The sequence below is a fragment of the Mus caroli genome, unplaced genomic scaffold, assembly GCF_978045245.1.
Source record: "Mus caroli unplaced genomic scaffold, Mus_caroli_1 scaffold_2, whole genome shotgun sequence".
NCBI classification, from domain to species: Eukaryota; Metazoa; Chordata; class Mammalia; order Rodentia; family Muridae; genus Mus; species Mus caroli.
Window position 1 is genome coordinate 59,180,333 of NW_028227257.1, and position 25,402 is coordinate 59,205,734.

The following is a 25,402-nucleotide window of genomic DNA, read 5'->3' on the forward strand; positions in this document are numbered from 1 at the left end:
CACACATACGTGCATACACATCACACAAACATATATACACATTACATACACCACACATATACACACACACCACACAAACATATACACACATATCACACACACATACATACATACACATCACACAAACAAATACACACATTACATACACTACATACATATATCACACAAACACACACAATTACACACACCACACAAACATATACACACATATTACACACCACCTACACATACACACACATACACAACATAAACATACACATACATATACACATATACTACACAAACATACACACATTATACACACCACACTCACACCTGCGGAGACATTCTTAGCTATTTTCTTACTTTCTTAAACATTGTTTCCTTCTTCTTTTCCTCAATTATTCATTCATCTGCTGTGTGAGCACATGAGTGGAGTCCTGCATGTGCTGAGGGGGGAGGTCAGAGGACAACTTAATGAGAGGTGGTGCTTTTTACGTCATGTATGTCTTGGGGATCTAACTCAGGCTGCCAGGTTGACAGCAAGTGCTTTTACATACTAAGTTATCTTGATGACCCTCTGTTTATTTACCTGCAAATGCTCTTAGATTTATTTTTTATTTGGTGAGCATGGGGGACAGTGAGTGTGGAGGTCACAGGATGACTTATGGGAGTCAGGTCTATCCTGCCGGGTGGGTCCTGGTCCACTGAGTCATCTCATTGACCTAGTGTTTCTTTCTTAATTAAAGCATCTTATGCACTGACTGTAGAGTTTACTTTTTACTCGGTGAAATATAAAAAAGGTCATAATTATTCTTAGATATTCTGTTCCTTAGAGTCCATCTTTTTTAAACAGGCGTATCTGTGCAAATAGCTAAAAGGCATCATTTTTGTCTTGCACTCCTACTAGTTAACAACCTATCAGAGACATTTTAATGTCTCTCTGGACACTTTAATCTCCTGGACAGTTCACCTTTTCCCTATGCCTCCTTCTTCTTCAGGGTGCAAAGTTCTCTGAGTCCTACTGGGCTGCACAGTCCCCTTCTGTGACTATTCGTTTGTTACTTTCCTTGGGCCACTATGTTTTCCAGTCATTCCTGTCCCAACACTGACATTGTTGGGTGATGCTAGCCTAGAGGTTGAGAATGAGTGTGACCCTGAGTCTGGATGTGACAGACTGAAGCTGCCTTTGCCTTCACTTGGGAACTTTACAGCTTAACGAGGCCACAGAAACAAACCCCTCAGCAAGCGTTTTAAAGGCTTAGGACAGGCTTCTTTCCTTAAGCTAGAAGGCACCTGGAACAACGGGAAATTTCAGGGAAGGGATGGGAGGAGGAGGAAGTGACAGCCCCACCCGGCTCCATGATGATGGAAGGACGGCTCTAACACTCAGAGAAACATCAGGACCAGAACCCTAATGCTGGCCACTTGAAGGGCCTTGACTGACCTGAGGGAGATGGATCCCGGTGAGTACTAGCAATCTCTTTAACTTTTATGAGGTGTTAATTTCAGAGAGGGAGTGAGGCTGGGAAGGGAGGAGTGCAGAGAAGACCAGAAAGCCTGAACTGGTCATTCATGGTTCACTGTGGAGTCGTCTCCTTCCTCTCCTTTCCCCGCCTTCATTTGGGCTTGGAGCCCATTCAGACAGTCAAACATTTTCTTTCCTGAAGTTGTAGACCATCTTGCATTTAAAATTCAGAGCTGGAATGGCTTTGGGAAATTCAAGGAGAATATATAAGCACAACTTATTTAATAAACATGTTAACTAGTTACTGTCTCTTACTGATGGGTATTTATCTTTTAGTATTCATCCTTACAAACCATGATGCCCTGTTGGTGGAATTTTGCAAGGATGTGCAGGAGTATTTTATATGCAAAACTTCTAAAAGAATAAATGTTGGAGCCAGGGCAATGTCCACTTTAAGTTTTGATGGGTATCAACCGACTTTAAGCCTGATGAGTTTATAGTCTCACTCTATGGGGCAGCCCATCTCTGTATGCTCTGAACAAAACAGGGGATTGCTATTTCAAGCATTGTCAACAGATCAAAGGTGAATATCATTATGGTTTTAGTTTGCATTTTATGAGTATGACATGATGACTCTTTCTTTCATATTTATAGCTACATGAGCCAAAAGACTTAATGATTTAACCTGTGCAGTTAACCCAGGAACTGCTTTCTGGTCCATAGCAGCTATTGAAACTACTGTGCTTGGGGTATAAACAATTAAGCAGTGACATAGTCACCATTAAGTAAAAACATTTCAAGGAAGCAGTAAGTGATTAACTGAAAAATAGGTAGTTCCGAGCCTAAACAGCTGCAGAATATGGAAAGAGATCAGGTGGGTCCTGGGGCCAGTTACGTTCCAAGCTGCTGAGCTACCTGAGGGATTCAGTACTCTTTGTTTGCTTGTTTGTTACAAGTGGATGCCACTACATCCCAGTGGTGCTGGGAATTGACCCGGGAGCTTTGATAGGCTGGTGCTCTATCAACTGAGCCTCATCCAATGCCCCAGCTTCTGGGTTCTTTGGACGATGGAATGGAAACAGAGCTGTGGTTTTCATCATTGTTTGGCCCCTAGAGTCCTACAGAGAAGCCTGGATTGGGGGATGGCTCCCTAGTTCTTCTACTAGAGCAGCTCCTGTAAGGTCTGTTCATTTCTCTACGTGAAAAAAACAACACAAAAAATGTAGATGGCTGTCTGGAAGGAAGGATTCGTCTGACTTAGGACCACCTCCAGGCTAAGAACTAGGTGGTTTAGTCAAACTAAGTTTAAATGGTACCAAGTAGGTGACACTGGGCAAGTTATTTAACTTTACTAATCATCTTTCTATTTACCTGTCACGTGGAGTTGATAAAAGCTCTTGGATAGTTGTAGAGATGGTAGGCGCTAAGTGAACAGAGAGCCTGGAGGCCTCCTGACACTCACTAAACGTCAGCTACAGACCCAGCCACTGTGCCAGTTCCATGTTCTTAAGAGCCTATGCTGAACTTTGCTTGGAACACTGGTGTAGTGGAGACATAGCTTTAAGAAGAGAGCGTTAGGGAGGGTCTGGGCTGTCTAGACCTGGGCATGGCCCATTTGGGGGCCACAATGTGAGAAAGGCAGAGTTACTTCAGGAGGATCCAGGAGATAAGATGGGACTCTGTTGGAGCTACACTCTGGAGGACTCTGGGTCTTTGACCAAGAAGTTTGGATTTAACTTTTTTGCGAGGGGGGTGGGTGGGGGGTGGGAGTTCGAGACAGGGTTTCACTGTGTAGCCCTGGCTGTCCTGGAACTCACTCTGTAGACCAGACTGGCCTCGAACTCAGAAATCCCCCTGCCTCTGCCTCCCGAGTGCTAGGATTAAAGGAATGTGCCACCACACCGGGCTGGATTTAAACTTTTGAGTTATGAGAAATTTTAATTTTCTCACACTTAAATACCCACAGAACATTCTAGTAATCTCACTACATAGAAATAGCTTCAGAAAATTTTCCAGTTTGTAATCTTTATAATTTTTAAATTGTAATCTTTCTCGTTTTTTTTTTTAAGCTGAAGAAATGAAAAGGAGTGCAGGATGCATTGAGGTTGTCAAACCATTATAATAATGATAATGATAATAATGATGATGATGATGATGATAATAATAGGGGAAAGCAATCAAGCTAGCACAGCCACAGAGTGGGCCAAAAGGAAGGCTTGAATCCACCTGGAGCTTGGTGGCAGAGGCTGGGTCTCCTGCTGGCTCTTTCATATGGAACTTACCTTTAGTATCTCCACCTGGAGCGTCCCAGGCCTTGGCAATGGGTTCTTTTGTTGGCTCTGGTCTTCACCTACACTTGCAGGGGCCTTAGAAGGCCCTGCAAATCAAATGGTTTCAACACGTATTTATTAACTGCCACACACCATGGCGGCTGGTCCCTGGCACACATGGGTGGTCCCTCTACTGCTCTTCCGATCACCTGTATTTAACTCCCCATTAGCCTGTGACTTAGATCGTTTCGACAGAAGTCTTGCTGTCATCTCCACCCTTGGCTTTTCCCCTCTCTGGTCTGGGCTAAACACCACAGCTAAACTAATCCCAATGTACAGCTTTGATGAGTCGCTCCTGTTCAAAAACCCATCCTTAGTCAAAGTAACACTTCCCAAGAATAGAAACCTCTGTTCAAAACAAAAGCTTGATAAACTGAAAAAACTTGAAGGAATGAAACCTTTCCTATAATTATCAGTACCTTCTAGTTTACCTTTGGCATCTAGGGGGTGATTTCCCCTTATTCTTTGATCATGTGTGTGTGTGTATAAGTGCATATATAAGCACACATTTGCACTCATGTCTATCATGTACAGACAGAGGTTAGAGTGTGATGTTAAGTGTTTTTGATGATCAATCTACACCTCATATATCAAGTCAGGGTCTTTTCACTGAACCTAGAACTTGCTGATTCATCTAATCTGGCTAGCCAGCTTGTTCCAAGGATCCCCTGTCTCGAAAAGGTCTGTATGAATTTTATATTCCCATTGTTATATATGAGACAATCTACTTCCACATGTCTTCAACAAATATGATATTGTTATTATTATTAATATTTTAATAGATCAAATATAGATCCCATTATTCTTTTGGTTTGTCTTTAATTGTGATCCGAGTAAGGCCTAGCCTTAATGCTTGTAGACACATTTATATGTTTTGAACTACCTTGGCCCCTTGACTGTCCTTCTGATGCTGCCTTCCTTGAAGTTCGAGCACGCATGCACCTGTCCATTCAGCAAACATGATTTAGCACCTGGTTACCAGGGAAGGCAGGGGATGGTGAAGACTAAGGACAGACTCTGGAGCAAGCCTGCCTGGGTTTCAATTCCAGTTCTGACAAGAACATTCCTTCATATCAGGAACAATAGTAACACTCCATCATAGAGGATTTGTGAGATATAGATGATTTTGGACATGGATAATGGATTGGCTTGTAGTAAAACTTCTCTCAACACAACTATGGTTTTCTAAAATGCCTGGTTTCAGACATGGGGGAACCCAAGTTCAAGATGATCAAAGTCTCTGCTTTTGTGGGGCTAACTCTAGACGCTATTCCATCCTCTTTGGAAAATAAAGGTGTTATGAAAGCAAGCAGTCATAGGGTGGGGCATCTTCAGTGGCCAAAGAAAGACCCAAGCCTGATTGTGATGTCCTCAGAGCCAAGATCCAAGTGGAGGGAGGCAACCCCGCCCGAGAGCAGGGCTGGCTGGGGTTTTGGTTTCTCAGAGAATTCCTCCTAGGCAGACAACTGTTTTAATGTCTCCTCCCACCCCTTCTTAAGGCTGATAATACATCTGGATATAATTTCATCCTTTATGCCCTTGTCATCGTGTTAATGAAGTAAGCGCCAGGAGTCTTGTGTCTGAGGCTCACCTCTTCTTTTCTTCACACCATTAACGCCGCCGCTGATGGGACCACATCCAAGTCAGGCCTTGTGGGTGCTGACGTGTTTTTATAATTGATTCTACTGGATTTCCTGCATTGTTTAGCTTCTTCCTGATGCTCTCAGCTTCCCTTTCTGGCTTCGTTGGAAGCCTTTCCCTTTATTCTAAGTCATGTCTCCCTGACAGGAAAAGCCCTTGGGTGAGCCAACACATCATTACATTAAGTAGACTAAAAAGAAAGCTTAAGTGTCTGGTGGTGAATGTATTTCTTCATGCACACGGTCTTGGGCCTGAGAGAAGGCACCTTTCCTCTCTCCTTTGCTTCCCAAACTGGAAGAGGCCCGGGGAAACAGAGCCGGCTGCCTTTAGGGATTCTGCTTTAGCAGTGGCCAGACAGGAGCCAGGAAAGCCTGTCTCAGCCCTGTTCTCTCCTGTGAAGCACAGGTAAGGGCTCCTGAGGCCCTTCACTCCTCTTCAAGATACATTACCTTTCAAGGTAGGCGGGCCTCTGGAAGGCATAGGGTGGAGCACCTTCTTAGGAAGTTCAGGGGTCTTGTGTGAATGTTTCAGGTCCCTCAAAAATATGAGAGATAGAATCTCATATTTTTAACAGAATCTAGGCTGGCTGCTTTCAAACTTTTCACCATGGCCCCTAATTGGCACTGTGACACTTTTACAAATAAAAATCATCCTTGCTTTTCCTATGGTCCAAGTTTTGTGATCTGTCTTTCCTGTTTTTCTTATTGGTCACCTTTCTGCATGTGTGTGTGTGTGTGTGTGTGTGTGTGTGTGTGTGTGGTCCCTTGAATCTTAAGCACACAGGTGAAGATTAGAGGACAACCTTTAAGGAGTCAGTTCTCTCTCTCCAGCATGTAGGTCCCTGAGATCTTACCTAAGTTGCTATCAGTTGCATCAATCCCCCTTTTCCTTGCTTACACACTTGATCCCATAACCAGTGTCGCTAAAATGCCTTCCCAGCGGAAGACATAAGCAACATCCACCTCTTCTCCTAGAACTAAAGTCCCAGTGACAAACCGAGACAGGATTCAGACTGTTCACTCTGGGAAGCCAGTGAGTTTAATGGGCTTCCTTACAGGGCACAGTGAGAGGTTACTTTTAGGGGTGTGTGTGCTCCTCCTTGAACCGCCTGCACCTTAGCAGTGACATACACAGAGCCCTGCCCCCAGGCTTCCTTCACTCGTACACATACCATAACCCTTCGGGAAGGCCACCTGCAACTAAGGTAGAGTCACAGCAGATGGTAAGGAGTGGCTGGAGACCCAGGTGAGGGTCTCATGGCCCTCCTCACTTTCCCAGAAGGGGTGTAAATAGTCACCAAAGCCCACCTGGAGTAAATAACCCTTTTATATACAGGCACAGCCGAACTTTCTAGGATAGTGGTGGTTTGGCTTAGCGGATAGTTATTAGAAACCTACTAATAGGTTGGACTTGTTAGAGGGAAAAACCTAATGAATCTTTGTTGACAATGAATGCAATATGAACAGCAGCAGCAGGAACAGGGAATACATTCAAATCGAGCTACTACTCAGAGTAACTAAGAATTAATTACCAGGTACTTTTGTGAGACCAAGGTCCAAACAAATACCTCCCAGGCTGAAATAAGTCCAAAATTGAGAACATACCGTGTAGTGTGAGAGTTCTCTCTTAGTTAAAACAGTTTGCATGGTGCTAAAATTTAACTAAGAGGTAAGTCCAATGTTAGAGCGCCTTCAGATATCTACTAATTAAGGCCTCTATTTGCAATCAAGAGTAAGTTGCTGGTCTGATGTAGACTGCTTGTAACCCCCATCCACTGACCCCTTTAACTTGATGCATTATCCTTGCCTTCTTATCTTATCTTTTTATCAAATCTCTCACACCCTTATCTCCTCTATAAAAAGAACTTCAAGAAGCTTTTCAAGTGAGGGCTGCTCTCTGAAAACCTGACTTAGGGGAAGCAGTGGCTGACCAGCCCAGAGTGCACTCAAATACAGCTAACTTTGATTTGGACAATCCTGGATTCAGTCTTTTTTTTTCCCCAGGATTAACACTTCCTCTTTGTGTGTGGCTTAGTGCAGAGGTTCTCACACATGCATTCTTACTGAAGGCTGATATAAAACTTATGAAATAGAAACATGATCATCTCCCCATTTTTCAGATGAACACGCTAATATCTAGGACTCTTAGGTGACCTGTCCAAGCGACTTCTCAAGATGATAACCCATGGCTGAGTCACTGTAGAAGCCATACACTTGACTAGTATACTCGGAGAATCTTACAACTATACACTAGATATATATTCACAATGTCTTCTGCATAGACCTGAAATGAAACTGAGAATCAGAAAGTAAGCCCTAAGTAATCCACCGCCCCCATACCTAAAAGCAGGGACTTGCCTTTTAGCAAATGTCCAGCCTCCAGACAGCTCATTCACTTCATTCATAAAAATCCCAATATGTCTATTCATAAGCCAGCAGGATGATAGAAAGAGTAGCTTTCCATTATCTGGGATTTGCTTTGCCCTCCGGGACACCAATCCTCCAGCTCTGGTGTCTCCAGGATGGATGTCCTCCTTGTCTCTGGCTAGGACCTGCTGAATTGCCCTTTGAGGTTATCCTGAAGTTAGGAGGCAGAGAGGCAGAAAGGTTCCCTATAAATGACTCCAAGTGTCTCAGCTGGGCGGTGACCTGTCCTCCCTCCCCAAGTGGCAGCCTTGGAGCTCAGGTCTGTGGAACTGCAGATCCCCAGGAACAACAAGGACCACCACACTGAGGATTTGGGCTTGTCGAAGCTCATCCTGCGCCGTGGCCAGATCTTCATCTTAACGATAGTCTTCAGTCGGCCCTTCCAGCCCCAAAAGGACCATCTCACCTTTGTGGCTGAGACAGGTGAGCTCACTCTGCCCTCAGGTTCCCTCAAAACAGAAAGTTCCTGGGGGAGGGACTCTTGTCACCAGTCTCTGAGATGCCCTCCCCTCTCTTCTGGGGCCTCCAAGATCCTTATACCAGGTACTGTTGGTCCTTTTAAGGAAATATTTGTCTGGCTCAGCAAACTTTGATGTTTTAGCCACAACAGCCAACTTGTAAGTACACAGCATGGCATAAAACTCTCCAGACCTCATTTTAATTTTCATAGAAGACTTTAAGTTGGCACTACCATGCTCTCATTTTACAGATTAGAAGTGGAAAAACAAACAAACAATAACAAAAAAACAAAGGCCCAAAGATTTCTTTTGTTTTTTGTTTTTTGAGACTGGGTTTCTCTGTATAGCCCTGGATGTCCTTGGACTCACTATGTAGATCAGGCTGGCCTTTTAACTTACAGATCTGCCTGCCTCTGCCTCTTGACTGCTGGGATTGAGACTAAAGGCATGTGCCACCACCACCCAGCTGAGGCTCTAAAAATCTTAAGTGTCAGTAAAAGCCTTAAATCAAAGGGTTTTGTTTTGTTTTGTTTTGTTTTAGCAAATGTTGGGAGAAGATAGTGATTCTGTCAGGCCACAGGGAATCATTCACCACACTTATTTTACCATTTTTTAAATTATTACTTTTAAGTGTGTGTGTGCTCACACACTGGGAGGCTAGAGTGGGCATCAGATCCCCTGGAGCTGAAGTTAAGTGAATTCTGTCTTGTATGAAACTCAGGTCCTCTGCAAGAGCAGTGTGCGTGTTTAACTGCCGGGCCGCCATCCCTCCAGCTCCATCACAGACATTTGAGCTTTGTCTGGGATCCCCTTTCTCTCCTACTCAGGACCAGAGCCCACAGAGCTTCTGGGGACCCGAGCCACTTTCTTCCTCGCCCAGACCCGACCTGAGAACGTCTGGAGTGCTTCTGACTTCATCATTGGCAGCAACTCTCTCCAAGTCTCGATTTTCTCACCGGCTAGTGCGGTCATTGGCCACTACACACTGAAGCTAGAGATCTCTCAGGGCCAGGGTCCTGGTGTGACTTACCCACTGGGGAATTTCATCTTGCTTTTTAACCCATGGAGTACAGGTAGGGCTTGCTCCCAGCTTATAGAGCTAACTCATTGCATTGGAATTTTCTCTCGGGTTCTTTTGGCAAAGCCTGGCAGACAATCATTGCATATCTGTGCAATGTAATACTATGTGCTGAAACAAAAATTTAACTTTGTTTATGTGTACACCTACATGTGTGAAGGTCGGCTTGTGCATGTGTGCACCTACTATGTGTGAAGTCAGCTTGTGGATGTGTGCACTGACTGCCATGGTGAAGGTCAGATTGTGGGAGTTGGTGCCAGTATGTGGATCTCAGAGCTTGACCTCAGGTTACCAGGGTTAGCAGTAAGGTGCTTTCACCTGCTCAGTCCTCTTAGCAGCCCTAAACATCTTTTTACATTTTTTTCTTTTGTGACATGGGGTCTTGCTGAGTTTGTCTAAGCTAGTATTAAATTCACAATCCTCTGTCTTGGCCTCCTGAGTGTTGAAACTATAGGCATGCTGCGACAGACCCGCCTGCAAAAATCACTTATAAAGTTTGGGGTTTTGGTTTGTTTGTTTTGTCTTGTTGTTTTGAGATGGGCATTCAATACATAGTCCTACTGTCCCAGAACTCACTCTGCAGATTCACAGGTTATTTTCAAATTCACAGAAATCCACCTGTGTCTGCCTCCCTAATGCTGGGATTAAAGTGTGCAACACCACATTAGTCCCACAAAGATTTTTTTTTTATTTTACTATATATATAAGTCTCTTACTATAAGTGTCTTACTCGCATGTGTATATTGCGTTTGTGTACTATGTGCGTGCTTGGTGCCCATGAAGTTCAAAAGTGGGTGTCGTCCCACAAAGAATTTTTTTAAAATGGTTTATTTACTGTTATTTTATGTGCATTGGTGTTTGGACTGAATGTCTGTGTGAGGGTATCAGATCCCCTGGTACTGGTGTTATAGATGTGAGCTGCCATGTGGGTGTTGGGAATTGAATCTAGGTCTTTTGGAAGAGCAGCCAGTACTCTTAAACACGGAGCTATCTCTTCAGTCTCCCACAAAGAATTTCTAATAACACGATGAAAATATCCATACTGTAACATTAAGTGAGGTAATTTAGTAAGTGGGATTCAATTTGATTCTAACTAATTACACATATGCATACGGCAAGAGAATAGAATATACTAAAAAGTAATGCTGGGCATTTCTAAGTATTGGGAATGAGTGACTTTTTTCTGTATTTCCCAAAAGTCTGGAGTTATCTTATAATTTTCATAATCTATATTTTTTTATAGCATAGATTTTGTTACTAGCCTCTGGAGAAGCGCATGGCTGGGTTTTAAGAGGGTCTAGTCATAACCTCTGTTGCCCGAGGTCAGCCACTGGCTTTCTGTTTCAGAAGGATGCTATCACTTCCATGATGTTTTTATTTCATGCTTGTCCTTCCCCTTGTGAGTTTCTTTTTTCTCTCCACTCCTCTTTTCTGCCCAGAGGATGATGTCTACCTGCCAAGTGAAACACTACTGCGGGAGTATATCATGAGCGACTACGGCTTTATCTACAAGGGTCAAACAAATTCCATTACCTCCAGGCCTTGGAACTATGGGCAGGTAACACCACCTCCTGGAGGGAGGATGGGCTTGCTGGGGGCTGTTAGCAAACAAAGGGCACTGTGCGAGGTGCTGGCCAGTTTCCCATCCAGCGAGAGGGGCAAGCAAAGAAAAGATGGCTTTCCTTCCAAGGTTTTTATGCTATTCTAAGAAAGCATGATGAGAGCCAACCCACGACTATAATGAATGTTTATGTACCAGTTATCAGCCCCACTAGGGGCCAGCCTTTCATTCTTCTATGATTTGAAAGCAGCAGCCCGTGAGGCAAGATCTCCTACCACTTCATTTGAAAACAACTTTTTTTGTGTGTGTTTGGGTGTTTTACCTGTGTGCATGTCTGTGTACCAGGTGTATGCCTAGTGCCCAAGGAAGCCAGAAAAAGGCTATGATTCCCTGAGATTGCAGTTACAGAAGATTATGTATTAGTGACTTTAAAATTTTTTTTTTTTAAAATAAGAGTGTATCTGTTTTCCTCTTAATCTATCTAGCTCCTAAATATTTGAGACTGGTCTATTATATCTATTTAACAAGCTTTAATGATGGCACAACAACTGAGCAGTGTTATTCTAAACTAATCTGGCTACCCACCCCCTACCCCCACCTCCCACCCCCACCCCTGACAGCTCGGGGCTCCAGGTGTTTTCTCTTGGTCTCTCTGGGACTCTCTCCCTGTGGCTAATCTCCACTTCCTCTCTCTTGCTACCTATCCCCTGGCTGGGCAGAAGCCCAACCCTATTCTGTCCCCTGCTCAGTCATTGGTTGATCAGCTAGCTTTATTGGCCAATCAGGGAATAATTGGGGAGCAATGTTTACACAACACTGAGACAAGAGATTCTCAGAATGAGGACTGCAACCAAATATGGGGGCACAGAAATCAGCATTTAATAACACAAGGATAATCTTTACACAGTACACAATAACATTATGCCTCCAATCATGAGTCACCATGAGGGTGCTGAGAATCAAACTCAGGTCCTCTGGAAGAGCAGATAGTGCTCTTAACTGCGAAGCAATCTCTCCAGACTTTCTCCTACTGCTTTAATTTTTAAAATTAAATTAATTTTACTTATTTATGTGTGTATATGGATTGGCATAAACATGCCATAGCACATATGAAAGTCAGAGAACAACGTGGAATCATTTCCCTCCTACTGTCATGTGAGCCCTGGCGACCGCTGTCATCAGGTTTGGTGGAAGGCTCTTTGCCACACTGGGCCATCATCATCTATCCATCCCACCCTCATCCTGGTACTTTTGGTTTTGGTTTGTTGTTGTTGTTGTTGTTTGTTTGTTTGTTGAGAAATCAAGGGTTTCTCTCTGTAGCCCAGGCTGTCCTGGAACTCTCTCTAGACCAGGCTGGCCTTGAACTCAGAGATCTGCCTATATGCACGTGGGATTAAAGGCATGTATCACCACTGCCTGGTTTTGTTTACATTTTTTGTTAGTTTGTTTGGTTGGTTTTTCAAGATATGGTTTCACTGTGTAGCCCTTGTTGCCCTGAAACTCTCTCTCTTTAGATCAGGCTGGCCTTGAACTCTCAGCGATCCTCCTGTTTCTGCCTCCCAAGCCCTGGGATGAAAGGCACACTCTTCCTCAGCAAAGGTGCACCACCTCCTCGGGGCTTGCTTACGGTTTTTAAGGCAGTTTCTCCCTGACTTGGTTTCCCAGGTTAACCTTAACTTCCCATAGAGCGCAGACTGGCCTTAAATGTGAAATCCCCCTGTCTCTACACTGCAACACTACTATTTTTGTATAACTCACCATAAAAGATTCTTTTCATGCTTTAAAACTGATGGAAAGAATTTTAAAGAAACACTATTTTGAGACTTTAGACAGCATGTGAAGTTTAAATCTTGGTATCCATACCCTGCTCTTGCCCTGTGTCATGAGCTCAGCGTTTTATAGATGGGGTATGTGTTGGGGTGGGACAGCTCAGAGCCCGAGATCTGGGCCTGGGCCTGGGTAGGCGCTGAGTTGGTTCGCCTGCCAGCTCTCCTGTGCTTGTGCCACCAGGGCCAGCTCCACTGTGCTACCCAGGTATGGTGCAGAGCCTGCTCTCCCGAGTGCTGCAGCAGGCAAGCTGCCCTAGCGTTTTGAATCTGGGGCTTCAAAACTCTTCTCTCCCATTTTCTCAAATCTTTGCATTTCCATCAAGAGTCACACAGCTTAATTTTTTGCACTTAAGAGCACTGGCTGCTCTTTCAGAGGACCCGGGTTCAATTCCTAGCACCCACATGGCAGCTCACAACCATCTGTAACTGGAGTTCAAGGGAATCTGATGCCCTCTCACAGGCATGCATACAGGCAAAACACGAATGCACATGAAATACTAACAAACAAATATGACTTCTGATTCTAATACATTTCCAGTTTGATTTATATCCAATATGTGATTGTGTCTCACGATAAGGCCCCAATGTCCCCATCGCACAAACACATCACCTCTTACAAGCTTGTTAAGGCCCAAGTTTCTGGACTCTACACATGTTTTGCTTTTCTCTGATCTCGCCCTGAAATGCCTTGAAGTTTGAAGGGGACATCGTCGATATCTGCTTTGAGATCCTGAACAAGAGCCTCTATTTTCTAAAGAACCCATCCAAAGACCACTCTCAGAGAAACAACGTGGTGTATGTGTGCAGGGTGGTAAGCGCCATGGTAAGAATGGAAGCTTCCTGCCCCTGCCTGGGGACAGCCTGGTCATCTCCTGAATGTTGTACGTACTGCCTGTCTGCCCTTTGCAGATCAACAGCAATGACGACAGTGGTGTGCTTCAGGGGAACTGGGGAGAGGATTACTCCCAGGGCACCAGCCCTCTGGAATGGAACGGCAGCGTGGCCATCTTGCGGCAGTGGTCAGCCAAGGGCGGGCAGCCTGTGAAATATGGACAGTGTTGGGTCTTTGCTTCTGTTATGTGCACGGGTGAGTGAAGCCTCACCCATTGATTCTTCCTGATTTCCCCTTCAGACCAGGCCATGATAATACCTACTCTCAGAGTCCATTGCAGCTCCTGAAAGGTCTAGAGTTCACCAATGGTCCATGGCTAAGGCGCAGTGTGTACCTGAGTTCATTACCTGCCAGTCTTTGCAATCATTTCATCTTCTCTTTGATGAAGACTATTAACAGTGGATACCTGAGCATGGTGGAGCATGCTTCTAATCCTAGCATTTGAGAGGTGGGAGCAGTTGGATCAGGAGCTTCCTTGGTTACATAGGGAGTTAGGCTAAGCTACACTAGATGAGATCTTGCCTGAAGAGATAGACAGACAGACAAAATGGTGGCCATTTGGATAGAACAACTTGCAGTCCCTACAAAGGCAGAACCCTTCTTCCTACCACCTGCTCAGCTCAAGATGAGTCTGCAGTGGGCCAACAGGTGGAAGATGGAGCTGCGAGTAGGTATATGCCAGATTGCCTGACCGCACACCTAGACCTCCCCAAGAGACTTGACTTATAGTTAGAGTTTTGCTGCCTTGCTAACTATCTTTTGAGGATCAGGGGCACTTTACTCAGCTGAATGCATTCTCAACTGTTTAGAATGCAGTGCCAAATTCTTGGCCCAAGTATCTGGAAAGATGGAGAGCCTAGAGTACCTGTCTCCCTCATGCAAAGCAGAGCTTCCATAGGGCTATCTGCTCACACCCTGTGCTAGGTGTTTGCTGAGACTCCCTAAGAGAAGGGGGTGGGACATGGGATAAGAACAGGCTGCTGTTTATGACTGACTCTCTGAGGGGAAGCATAGTCTTAGAGTTAGGTTCTGGGGCCTCAGATGCAGAGATATAAATCTGAGTAGACATCAGGAGACCTTATCAGCTTACTCGTGAGGTGAGGCTGTGACTACTCTGGCCTCCTGTAGGCCCCATTCTGCCTTGGCCTCAGTTGTAGCCACGTGGTCGTTACGACATTCACCCTGGACCTTCTGATCCTAGGAAGAGCAGGAAAAGGACTAGACCCATCACTTAGGCCCCTCTCCAAGTCCTTCTGTCCTCACAGGCCACAGAGTGTCGGGGATGTTGAATAGAGAGAACCATTAATCTGCCTTTGGCTACCTGCAGGCCAGGTTTGAGTCTGTTTATCCTGCAGGTGTGTGGAAAGTCCAGACGCAGTGCTGGAGAAGACACCGAACTGTGACAGGTGGTTCTGCTGGGGGCTTTTCAGTGCATGGAGACAGAAAGACTCTTATTCTTATTCCTTTTACTTAAAAATCAAGCAAGCAAACAGACAAACCAAAACAACATTGTGACCTTCTCAGCATCCCCATTAGACACTGTCTGTTCTCCTAGGAAGAGTGAGTAGAACAGACATCCTCTGAACTTACCATACTGACAGGGGTGAGGACCTAGCCCCAAGACATGCTCGGCTCTTGACTACACCTGGTTGTAGGCAGTTAGTAGGTGTGTAAGCATGGGAGAAGCTTGCCTGGTTGCAGGCAGTTAGTAGGTGTGTAAGCATGGGATAATGTCTGCTATGAGCAATCACAGCTTTACGTACCTGAGGAGCCACAAGAGGGAGCTACTGGCTTATCAAAGACGGTAAGCAGTTCTTAATCTCTGCTCTCACCCACTGTATTTCTACAGAAAATGGATGTTCTATCTATAGCCACTCTCTTACTGTTTAGCTATTTATATAGGATGCAGTGCTGAAGAATGAACTCAGAACCTTGTACATGCCAGGCCAGCACTCTGCCGCTTAGCTACATGCCCAGCCCTCTAATTTTCATCTTTCTTTCAACTCTTTTAAGTAGAGTGACAGATTCAGAATTTCAGAACTGAAAGCCAGGCAGTTCAGCTCTTCACTTTCTTACTTACAAGGAGACTAACCAGAGAAGTTAAGCTGCGTACTCCAGGTCACACAGTTTCTCTTTTGAAACTGGTCAACTTTTTTTTTCCTTTTAAAATTCTCATGTGTTTTGGTCTCATTGCTTTTGACTTGGAGAGCTGCTGAGAAAAAAAAAAAGAGCAGGGAAGGGGAAGTTAATTATTGTTTTAAGTTGCACACAAATGATTTTTTCCACTTTGTGGATGGATGCCACTGGTAGGCCAGTAAACAGGTGGGCAGGTGGGTAGGTGGGCAGGTGGGTAGGTGGGCAGGTGAGCAGATGGGCAGGTGGGTAGGTGGGCAGGTGGGTAGGTGGGCAGGTGAGCAGATGGGCAGGTGGGTAGGTGGGCAGGTGAGCAGATGGGCAGGTGGGTAGGTGGGCAGGTAAACAGGTGGGCAGGTGAGCAGGTGGGCAGGTGAGCAGGTGGGCAAGAGCTTCTCTTTGTCCACCCTTTGGGAATAAAACAGTTGCTGCAAGTTTGAAGGTGAGAAACTGTGCACGAAAAGGTCATAATTCTGCCTGACATGAGCTCAGCCATTTCTCTTTCCTCTCTGTAGTAATGAGATGCTTAGGTGTCCCAACCCGAGTCGTTTCCAATTTCCATTCTGCACACAACACAGATGGGAACTTGACCATCGACACCTACTATGATCGAACCGCAGAAATGCTGACGGCTCAGAGGCCAGACAAAATCTGGTAAGAGGTTTAGTTTGTAACAGCTCAGCACTGTCCCAGGTAGGGGATGAAACGGATTCGCTTGCCTTGGATGTGTGACTGTCCTGTAATACCTTTTTGGTGATGCTTAGAGAAGAATTCCTTGGCCTAGGAGGCTGATCTGGCTAATTAGATCACCAAAGGAAACTAGTTCAGACATCTTAGGCAATGGAATATCGTCCTGCACTCTTGGGACATGTGAACAGCTGTGTGTCACTGGCCTTTCCGAGGCTTTGGTTGTTAGCAGTCAGTCTCCCACACCCCCAGGAGGCAAAGCCAGGACTTACTGGTCTATATTTCTCTGCTTAGCTCCTGAGTCTGGCTTTCTCTGTGGGGCTAGGGCAGAGGGAGCTTTATCTATGCATCTCGGTTCTCTTCCTCCCTGCCCCACCCTGGGTCTGCTTTCCTGCTCTCTTTCCTATTAATTTCCAGGTGTGAGAAACAGACCTCAAGCTCCCCGTCCCCAAGCTCTGCCTAATGTTTGGCTGTGGGTCTCTGCATCTGTTTCCATCATTTGCTAGGTGAAGTGTTTCTGATGACAATTGGCAATTACTTTTTTAAAATTCTGTTTTCTCTTTTGCTGCCTGCAGCTTTTTATTCATTTGCATACAATTTTATAAATTTTATATATCATAGTTAAAAACTCATTTACATGTATTTTATTTTATTGCCTGGTACTATGTTATATAATGACATTTTAAAAATTATTTATTTTATTTCCTTGTATAATTGAAGTCTTCACACCTTTTCAAGGAAACTTCTCTTTGCAACAGGTGGAGACCAGTACAGAAAACCACAGCCAATCAAAATGCAGAGTTGTGGAGCTTAGTCCCAACAGATACATAAGAGTGTTTTTAACAAGTTATATTATATTATATTATATTATATTATATTAAGCACATTCCTCCCAGACCCTGGCCTCATCCTTTTCCCCTTCTCTTGTCCCCTTTGCTCCCCTAGACAGTTTCACTTGTATTTTCACATATGTGTGTATGTATATAATATATACATGTAACTTTTATGTATCTATAAAAATCTAATGGCTGGCAAGATTGCTCAGTGGGTAAAGATGCTTTTTGCGGAGAGACCCAGAACCTACAAGGAGGAAGGAAAGAACTGTCTCCCAAAAGTTGTCCTCTGACCTCCACACCTGTGGGTATGCACACTCCCTCCCAAGACAAATAAATGTCAAAAGATTAAAATCTAAGAACTACATTTGAGCGAAGCGATGACGTTTGTTTTTCTGACACTGGCGTAACTTACTTAGCGTAGTTGTTCTCAGGCGCTTCTATTTTTCTACAGAAACAAGACTTTGTTTCTCCTTTGCTGATGGTGACAGGGTCATTTCCACAGATTGCTTTTAGCAGTATAGCCAATTTTATGATATTAATTCTTTAATTTCCTTCTTCAGTGTTAAAGTTTTCATTGTAGAACTCTTATTTCCTTGATTAGATTTATTCCAATATACATATGTTTTTGAGGCCACTGTGAATAGGATTTTCCCTTTATCTATTTATTTACTTATCATTTATCTATTTATTTACTTATCATTTATCTATCTATTTATTTACTACTTACTTATTTATTTGTGAGACACAGTCTCTCTATGTAGTCCTGGCTGCCCTGGAACTCTCTTTGTAGCCCAGGCTAGTCCCCAACTCACAGAGATCCACCTATCTCTGCCTCTTAACTATTGGGATCACACTCATGCACCACTGACTCCTAGATTGCTTTCTCTATCATAATTACTTTCTAATACAAAGTAGAAGAAAATAGAATTGTAAGCAAAGGCTGTAAAGTACTCTGCACGATGTCTGGTGCCTGAGAAACCTTCAGGCATCAGGAAATACAAGCTGCGGCTCCTTCCCCTGTCTACAGGAACTTCCACGTCTGGAACGAGTGCTGGATGCTCAGGAAAGACCTTCCACCGGGGTACAACGGCTGGCAGGTTCTGGACCCCACCCCCCAGCAAACCAGCAGTGGTGCGTAGGGGATCGTGTGCAGGGGCCAGGCTCTCTAGGAAGCCAATGAGAATGAGCACCCACATAGCCAGAGGGGTACGGCCATTTCCCACTTCCCTTACTTCTCAGGGTTATAGCCTAGACTGTGTCAGGTCCCGGGTATAACTTTGCCACCGACATTGAGATCTCTGGGATGAGCAGTGAGCATGTCCATTCTTTCTTTGCCTGTAAAGTCAGGAAGATGGTATGAGGGTCAGACAAATTAGTACACATAAGTGAATTTGGTAAACTGGAGAAGGCTCTGGTGTCATTTCTCATCACCTCCCATGGCCAGAACCCACTGTCTCGGGCCCATGTATCTGAAGGCATCCACGTCCCACAATTTCTGTTTTCTCTACAGGGTTGTTCTGCTGTGGCCCTGCCTCTGTGAAAGCCATCAAGGAAGGGGACATCCAGCTACCCTATGATACCCCTTTTGTGTATGCAGAGGTGAACGCTGATGAGGTCGTTTGGCTTTTTGAGGGTGGCCAGGTCCAGGAGATCCTGGCCCATAACACCAGTTACATTGGGAAAGCAATTAGCACCAAGATGGTAGGGTCAGATGCGCGCCTGGACATCACCAGTTCCTACAAGTATCCAGAAGGTGCCTGGGCCTTGGGTCTGGGAGGGAGTGTGTATATCACTGACCACAGATTAGAGCACCACTACCTCCCTCCCCCTTAGACAAACTCCCAGGGGACTGGGAGGATTTTTAGATCCTGGGTATTTGATCCTGGAATAGATTTGCCTAGATTTAGCAGATAAAAATATAGAATGCGCAATTAAATCTGAATTCCAGATACATTAAGACAAATAATTATTATTATAAATATGTCTCAAGTGACATCTTTAATTTTTAATTACATGTATTTATTGTGTACATGTATAGATGTGCATACATGCATGTTGGTAGGAACATGTATCCCAGTGGTGTGTGTGTGTGTGTGTGTGTGTGTGTGTGTGTAGGTCAGAGGACAACTTATGGAGGTTGGTTTTCTTCTTCCATTACTTGGAGACTGAACTCATATGAAGCTTGATAGTGGATGTCTTTTTCCACTAAGCCATCATGTCAACCCTGTATGAGATATCCTTCTGCTAAAAAGAAATCACTGTTTATCTGAAATTCAAATGAATTGGATAGTTTATAGTGTGTTCCAAATATTGCATCTAATTTTTTAGTTTAATTTAATATAAGATTTATTTATTTTATGTATATGAGTACAATGTAGCTGTCCTCAGACACACCAGAAGAGGGCATCAGATCCCATTACAGATGGTTGTGAGCCACCATGTGGTTGCTGGGAATTGAACTCAGGACCTCTGGAAGAGCAGTCGGTGTACTTAACTGCTGAGCCATATCCCAGCCCCACATGTAATTTATAATGAAGATTATTTACTTATCTTAAACTCATATTTAATTGGAGGTCCTGCATTTTATCTGGTAACTCTATCAGGGCCACACATCTATATCTATCTCTCTGTGTCCATCAGGATAGGGTTAGCAGCTAGGGGAGAGTTGGACACTCAGGAGGGACAGGGCTCTGGGCCTGTGGAAGGGAGCAGACATCCCTATGGAGAGCTTTGGTGGACTTTGGCCACCTGAGAACTAAGCAAGGCTCTGCAGTGCTATAGGTGGGTTAGCCTGGATCATCTACCATGCCTCTATTTCCTTATCAGTGAAGTGAGATAGCTCCCCTCGAAGCACTAAATGAGCTAGTGTGGCGAACAGGCTGGAAACATTGTAAGTCCTCTAGAGGAGTCCACAGTCTGGAGTAAGTAAGTTTGAGTTTTGTGCCTGGATGTTGAATTAGTCCCAAGGGAAAGAGATGAAGTTCTATCTAAAGAACTTGAATTTCAGGAGAGAGAACGCAGGCAGGGGAAAGAAGCCTCTGGCCTTGATGATGGTTGTGGTGATGATGCTGCTGCTGGTGATGATGGCGATGATGATGGTGGTGGTGGTGGTGCTAATGGTGATAATAATGGTGATATTCATGACGATAACAGTACAGATGACAAAGAACCACACTCAATCTTACATTCAGCAATTACATGATCTAACTTGTTAGCAACTCTGGGCAGCCCAGTATTGTCCCTGGGTTTCATATAATAGAACCAAATACTGATAGATGAAGAGACTGTGGAGCAGGGGTTAAAGCCAGCGCTAAGCAGCACCACCCTCATCTCAGCCATGATATTGTGTGCTTCTCTGTATGGCTACTGGCTGTATATACATGGCTAGGGCTTCTGGCTGGCAGCCGAGAGCTCAGTCATTTGTTTTCCCAAGAAGGTCATTGGTCTCCTCTGCCCTGCCTGACTGATGTCTTTGTTCTGTGTGGTTCTATTCTACCAGGATCCTCTGAGGAGCGGTCTGCATTCATTAAGGCTTCCTGGAAATTGCTGGAACCGAGAAGGAACGCTTCATCTCTCCTGGATCTCCTAGGATCTGAGAACTTAAAGGCTAAGCCTGTGCAGCTGCAACTCCACCTGGCTAGGGCACCCATGTGGGGCCAGGACCTGCCGCTCATGCTATATGTCCAGAGGGTGCCAGTCAGAGACCATGTTCAGGGCTCCATCGGACTGACGGTGCGCTTTTGTGCACAGGCCCTCCTGCATGGGGGTGGCTTTCGGAAACCGTTCTGGAGACACATAGTACACTTGAATGTGGATTTTGAGAAGGGTGAGTTTGTAGCAGGCATGAGAAGTCACCTGAAGAGGGGGAGCTTTGGGTCTGTGAATCAGATGAGCCTGGTCTAGCCAAATCACAGAGAACCCCTCTCCCAGCTCACATATCACAGGCAGGAAAGTCGCTGTAGCTGGGCAGTTGGGTGCCAGCATAGACATTCTAACACATCTGACAACAATGATCTCTGAGTGTAGTGTTTCTTTCTAGCCCATCCTTTGGACTCAAGATGGTGTTTTTGCCTATGTTTAGAGATACAATGGCCGTTCCTGCTGCCCTACAGCAGTTACAGGGACAAGCTGACAGATGAAAGGCTGATCCGTGTGGCTGGCATCGCTGAGGTTGAAGAGACAGGGCAGTTCATTCTGGTCCTAAAAGATTTCTCTCTGGAGCCTCCCCACTTGTCTATTGAGGTGAGGTCTCTGGACAGAGATGGGGACACACAGGCTCTAAGATGTTCTCATCATGGGCTGGCGGGGGTATCATGCCCTGATACAGATGATGATAGTGGGGTCACCGAGGCTTTTTTCTCCACCATAGGCAACAGGCTGAGAGATGGCAGGCTCCAGGGCTCTACATGTAACAAAGCATGGGACAAGAGGGCGTCTTAGGGAGGTCATGTTTTGCAAAGGATGGTGAGGAGGATGCTAGGTAGAGAACAGATGCAGGCATGTTACCACGGAGATTCCCTTCCCGAAGGCGGAGATAAAGAGACAGTGCTTTGGGATGTGAGCAGATGTGAGGAGAGGAGACAGACCTAAGACAGACTATATGGTTGAATTCAAAAGGTGACTGCAGATAAGATGTGGTGTGCCACAGAAAACAAAGCAAGAAGTGAACTTCAGACATAGAGACACAGTGCCAGAGTGGCTTGGGTGGCTTTAAAGGGAAGGAAAGCTTCACAAAGGAGGGCACGTGTCCTCCCCATCTCCTGCCACCCGAGCTGTCCTCCCCCAAAGCCTTTCCCACTGCCTTCCCAAGCCCAGCTTTTTACCCGGCAGCCTAGCTGACAGCATGCCTGACACTAGCCAACAGAACTGTTAGATGGTTCTGTATTGGACCATAACTCAGCTGGCACAGTTGTGGTTTTCACCGGGGCATGCTCTCAGGGTGCCAGGGCAGGTGCTGCTGGAGGCCTTCTGTGTGAGGCGAACAGCGGGGCAGAGTTGCAAGCATAGGCATAAGCTTGGTGCTGCGGCAGGGCCCTACCTGTTACCCAGGGCAGAGTCCCAGTTGTAATGGGACCAAGTAGGCTATGGCTTGGTCCGCATGGCTGTAAGACCTGTGGCTGATGAACACCACTGTGCTGGATTCCAGAGTTATTTTCGCCCATTTGGCTTTGACACCCTCTTTGGAGACTTAGTTCTTTCGTTTGAGTTTCAGGTAAGTTAGGTAACATGCCCTCAGTGTGCTCTGGATGGACAGAGAGCATTTGGGTCCATTACTTATCCATTGTTGCTCATCATTCAGATGATACTATTCTGGGCTCCAGGACTGAATCCTTGCCTCCCAGGACAGGCTAAGGCCATGCTGCCCCCATGACATTGAAGTACTGTACACAGCTGGGGCTGGGGGTGGGGCAAGCACGTCCTACTGATATCTGGGAAGATACAACAGGCTGGGAGGAAGATCCTGGGCTAGGATCTAAGAGCCCTAGGTTAGGTCCTGTCTCATCATCAATATATCTTGGAATCTTGGCTTCATCATTTCTTTGCTGGTGGAATGATATTGTTGATTGCACATAGGTGGCACACATGACACTCCTGTGCATGGGCTAGATACTACTAATTAATCATAACTGGTAGGACTTGTGCTTGGTTTCCTACTTGACAAACGCTAGACAATATCATTAACCCTTTGGGACCAGTACTTCAGTTGAGTCCAGCAGGCATCTTCAAATAGATGGTGAGAGGGAAACTCTACCCAGTCCTGATGTGGAACTCCCTGAACTTCTAAAGCGGGTGAACAGATGTGTTAGTTTGAGCTAGGCTCCCCTCACTACTAGCATCTATGCTCTAAGCAGTCCCTGGTGGTCACAAGAGCAGTTGACTGAATGGGGTGTGACTGTGAGGCCGGGGACCTAGGGCACCTCTGTCTTCTCCCCACACAGGTGTTTGAAAGGGCTGAGGTGGGCAAGGCTCTGAATATCCACATCACCCTCACCAACACCCTGATGGTGCCTCTGAATAACTGCGCCATGGTTCTGGAGGGGAGTGGCCTCATCAATGGGCAGATGACAAAAGAGTGAGTAACATTGTCATTGGCCCCTCCCCAGTCTTCCTGGGGTGCTGATCTCTGAGGGGCTGTGCTTCATGGGACTGCTGGATCCTCCTTGGTCTTCAGATGCCACCTTCTGTTCCTCACTCCTCCAACCTCAGGACGCTGGGGGTTTGGTGGTACCAGGGGGCTGGGTTGTGCTACTTACTCAGCAGGTCTCCTTGTCCCATTGCCTATCCAAACTGCCAATTCTCCAGGCCCCGACAGGCAGCTTTTCACTTTCAGCCTTGGAATTCTGATGGCTGGACACACCATCCAAATTCATCTGGAGCTCTACCCCATCAAAGCTGGGCCCCACCAGCTACAAGTCCTCATCAGCAGCAGTGAGGTCAAGGAGATCAAAGGCTACAAGGACATCTTGGTTGCTGCAGCTCCAGCCTCCTGAGGCCTGCCTTCCTACTGCCCTCCCCAGTCCTTGTCCCAACCTCCCTTCCCACCCCCAGCATAGCCTCCCTTTCCACCCCCAGCATAGCCTGTCCCAGCCTCCCTTCCCACCCCCAGCATAGCCTCACAGCTTTCTACTTCTCCAGGTGCTTGCTATCTTTGTTCAACCTCTGTAGTGTGGGTAGTTGAAACTCTGTAGAACCACTGAGCATCATGGGAAGAAACAATAAAGATGTGTTAGCTCTCTCCTCCACTAAGAGGCCACTGTGTGGCTGGGTGGGCCCTCTCTGTTCTTCTTATGTTCTCATCGTCTCTTTCTTCTGTTAAGGGCTTCATCCACAAGCTAAGCCCGCGGGATCTTCTCTAATGTTGCTTCTCTGCATTTAGTCTCCAAGGTCTCCCCACTTAACCTAGAAGCAGAGGTGAGAGGGATGCCTGAGGAGGTAGCAAATGCAGGGCCAATTAAGAGAAGCTGCCAGGCAGAATCCCTGTTGCCAATCTGAGAGCACCCAGCATGGTAGGGAGCCTCTGCGGAGCCAGCATGCACTCAGCAGACGCTGCAGGCCAACTACCCTAACTCTTAACATCTTTGTTAGTTTTTAGGACAGAGGAAGCCAGTGTTTCACATTCCCCTACCTTGTAGTTATTAAAATCTTCCATGCTCGCTTATCCTTAATAAAGTGAAAAGAACAGAAAAATAGAAATGAAACTAAAGAAATACCTTCCCCATTTCAGGGGAAAAAAATCTTTGTTAACATTTTTACAATATTCCTTTCTGGCTTTCTACATCTCTTCCTCTTCCTCCTCTTCCCCCTTCTTCCTGTTCTTCCTCTTCCTCCTCTTCTTCCTCCTCTTCCTCCTCCTCCTCCTCCTCCTCTCCTCTTCCCCCCTCCTTCCCTATTCCCCTTTACATGTTATTATCTTCCCAACAGGCATTTTTAAATCCAGGAATCTGGGCCCTGCCCTCATTAGCTGCCAACCTCCTCCTCGCCCAGTTCTTTTGCTTATTTGCTTACCTTAGTCATTGTCATGTTTTCTATCTCAGGCTGGTCCCCAGCCTGTTCCTCCCCAGCCCTTCCCATACCCAGCTGCTTGGTGCAAGAGTAGGAGCCTGCACATCCTGCTCCACCCAGTGTGCCAGCTGTACCTGTCCCTATGAGCATCCCTGGGCATTTGTGTCACTACTTTGTGACAGCTGACTTCTGGGAGGCTTCTACCTTCTGGTTTGTTCAGAAATGTAATACCTTGCTTACAAATGTCCTTCTCTGTTTGGTCAGTCTTCTCCTGGATGAGGCACTGGTATGGACAGGTTTCCTTTAAGCTGTGCCTCCAAGGGTGTGTGTGTGTATCCTAGACATTTCTGCTTTCACCGGTCACCTCTCAAGTGACTTCCTTCTTACCTAGAAAGTGGTTTTAAAAGTCACACTCAGTGGCATGTTTTTCTTTCTACCCTTTCTTAATTTCTTTCTACCCTTTCTTTCCATCTCTTCCTTCCTTTCTTTCTGTCTTTCTTTTCTTTCTATTCCTTCCTTCCTTTCTTTTCTTTTTTTCTTCCTTCCTTCCTTCCTTCCTTCCTTCCTTCCTTCCTTCCTTC

At 45.5% G+C, this 25,402-nt stretch overlaps 1 protein-coding gene across 1 annotated transcript; it reads left to right on the forward strand.

Annotated features, from left to right (window-relative positions):
* Positions 1-1,435: 1,435 nt before the first annotated feature.
* On the forward strand, positions 1,436-23,809 carry Tgm7 (transglutaminase 7). The gene is made up of 13 exons (XM_021157052.1): positions 1,436-1,445; positions 8,085-8,267; positions 9,130-9,375; positions 10,820-10,938; positions 13,465-13,593; positions 13,680-13,857; positions 16,311-16,449; positions 18,346-18,449; positions 18,829-19,071; positions 20,818-21,144; positions 21,400-21,560; positions 23,258-23,391; positions 23,650-23,809. Exons 1-13 carry the CDS (start codon positions 1,436-1,438, stop codon positions 23,807-23,809), a joined length of 2,133 nt encoding a protein of 710 aa, XP_021012711.1.
* Positions 23,810-25,402: the final 1,593 nt, after the last annotated feature.

Excerpts from the sequence above, each read along its gene's own strand:
- Tgm7 (XM_021157052.1), top strand. Across the intron at positions 8,268-9,129 it reads CACCTTTGTGGCTGAGACAG|GACCAGAGCCCACAGAGCTT; the intron begins GTGAGCTCACTC and ends TCTCCTACTCAG. Across the intron at positions 18,450-18,828 it reads CCCCCAGCAAACCAGCAGTG|GGTTGTTCTGCTGTGGCCCT; the intron begins GTGCGTAGGGGA and ends TTTTCTCTACAG.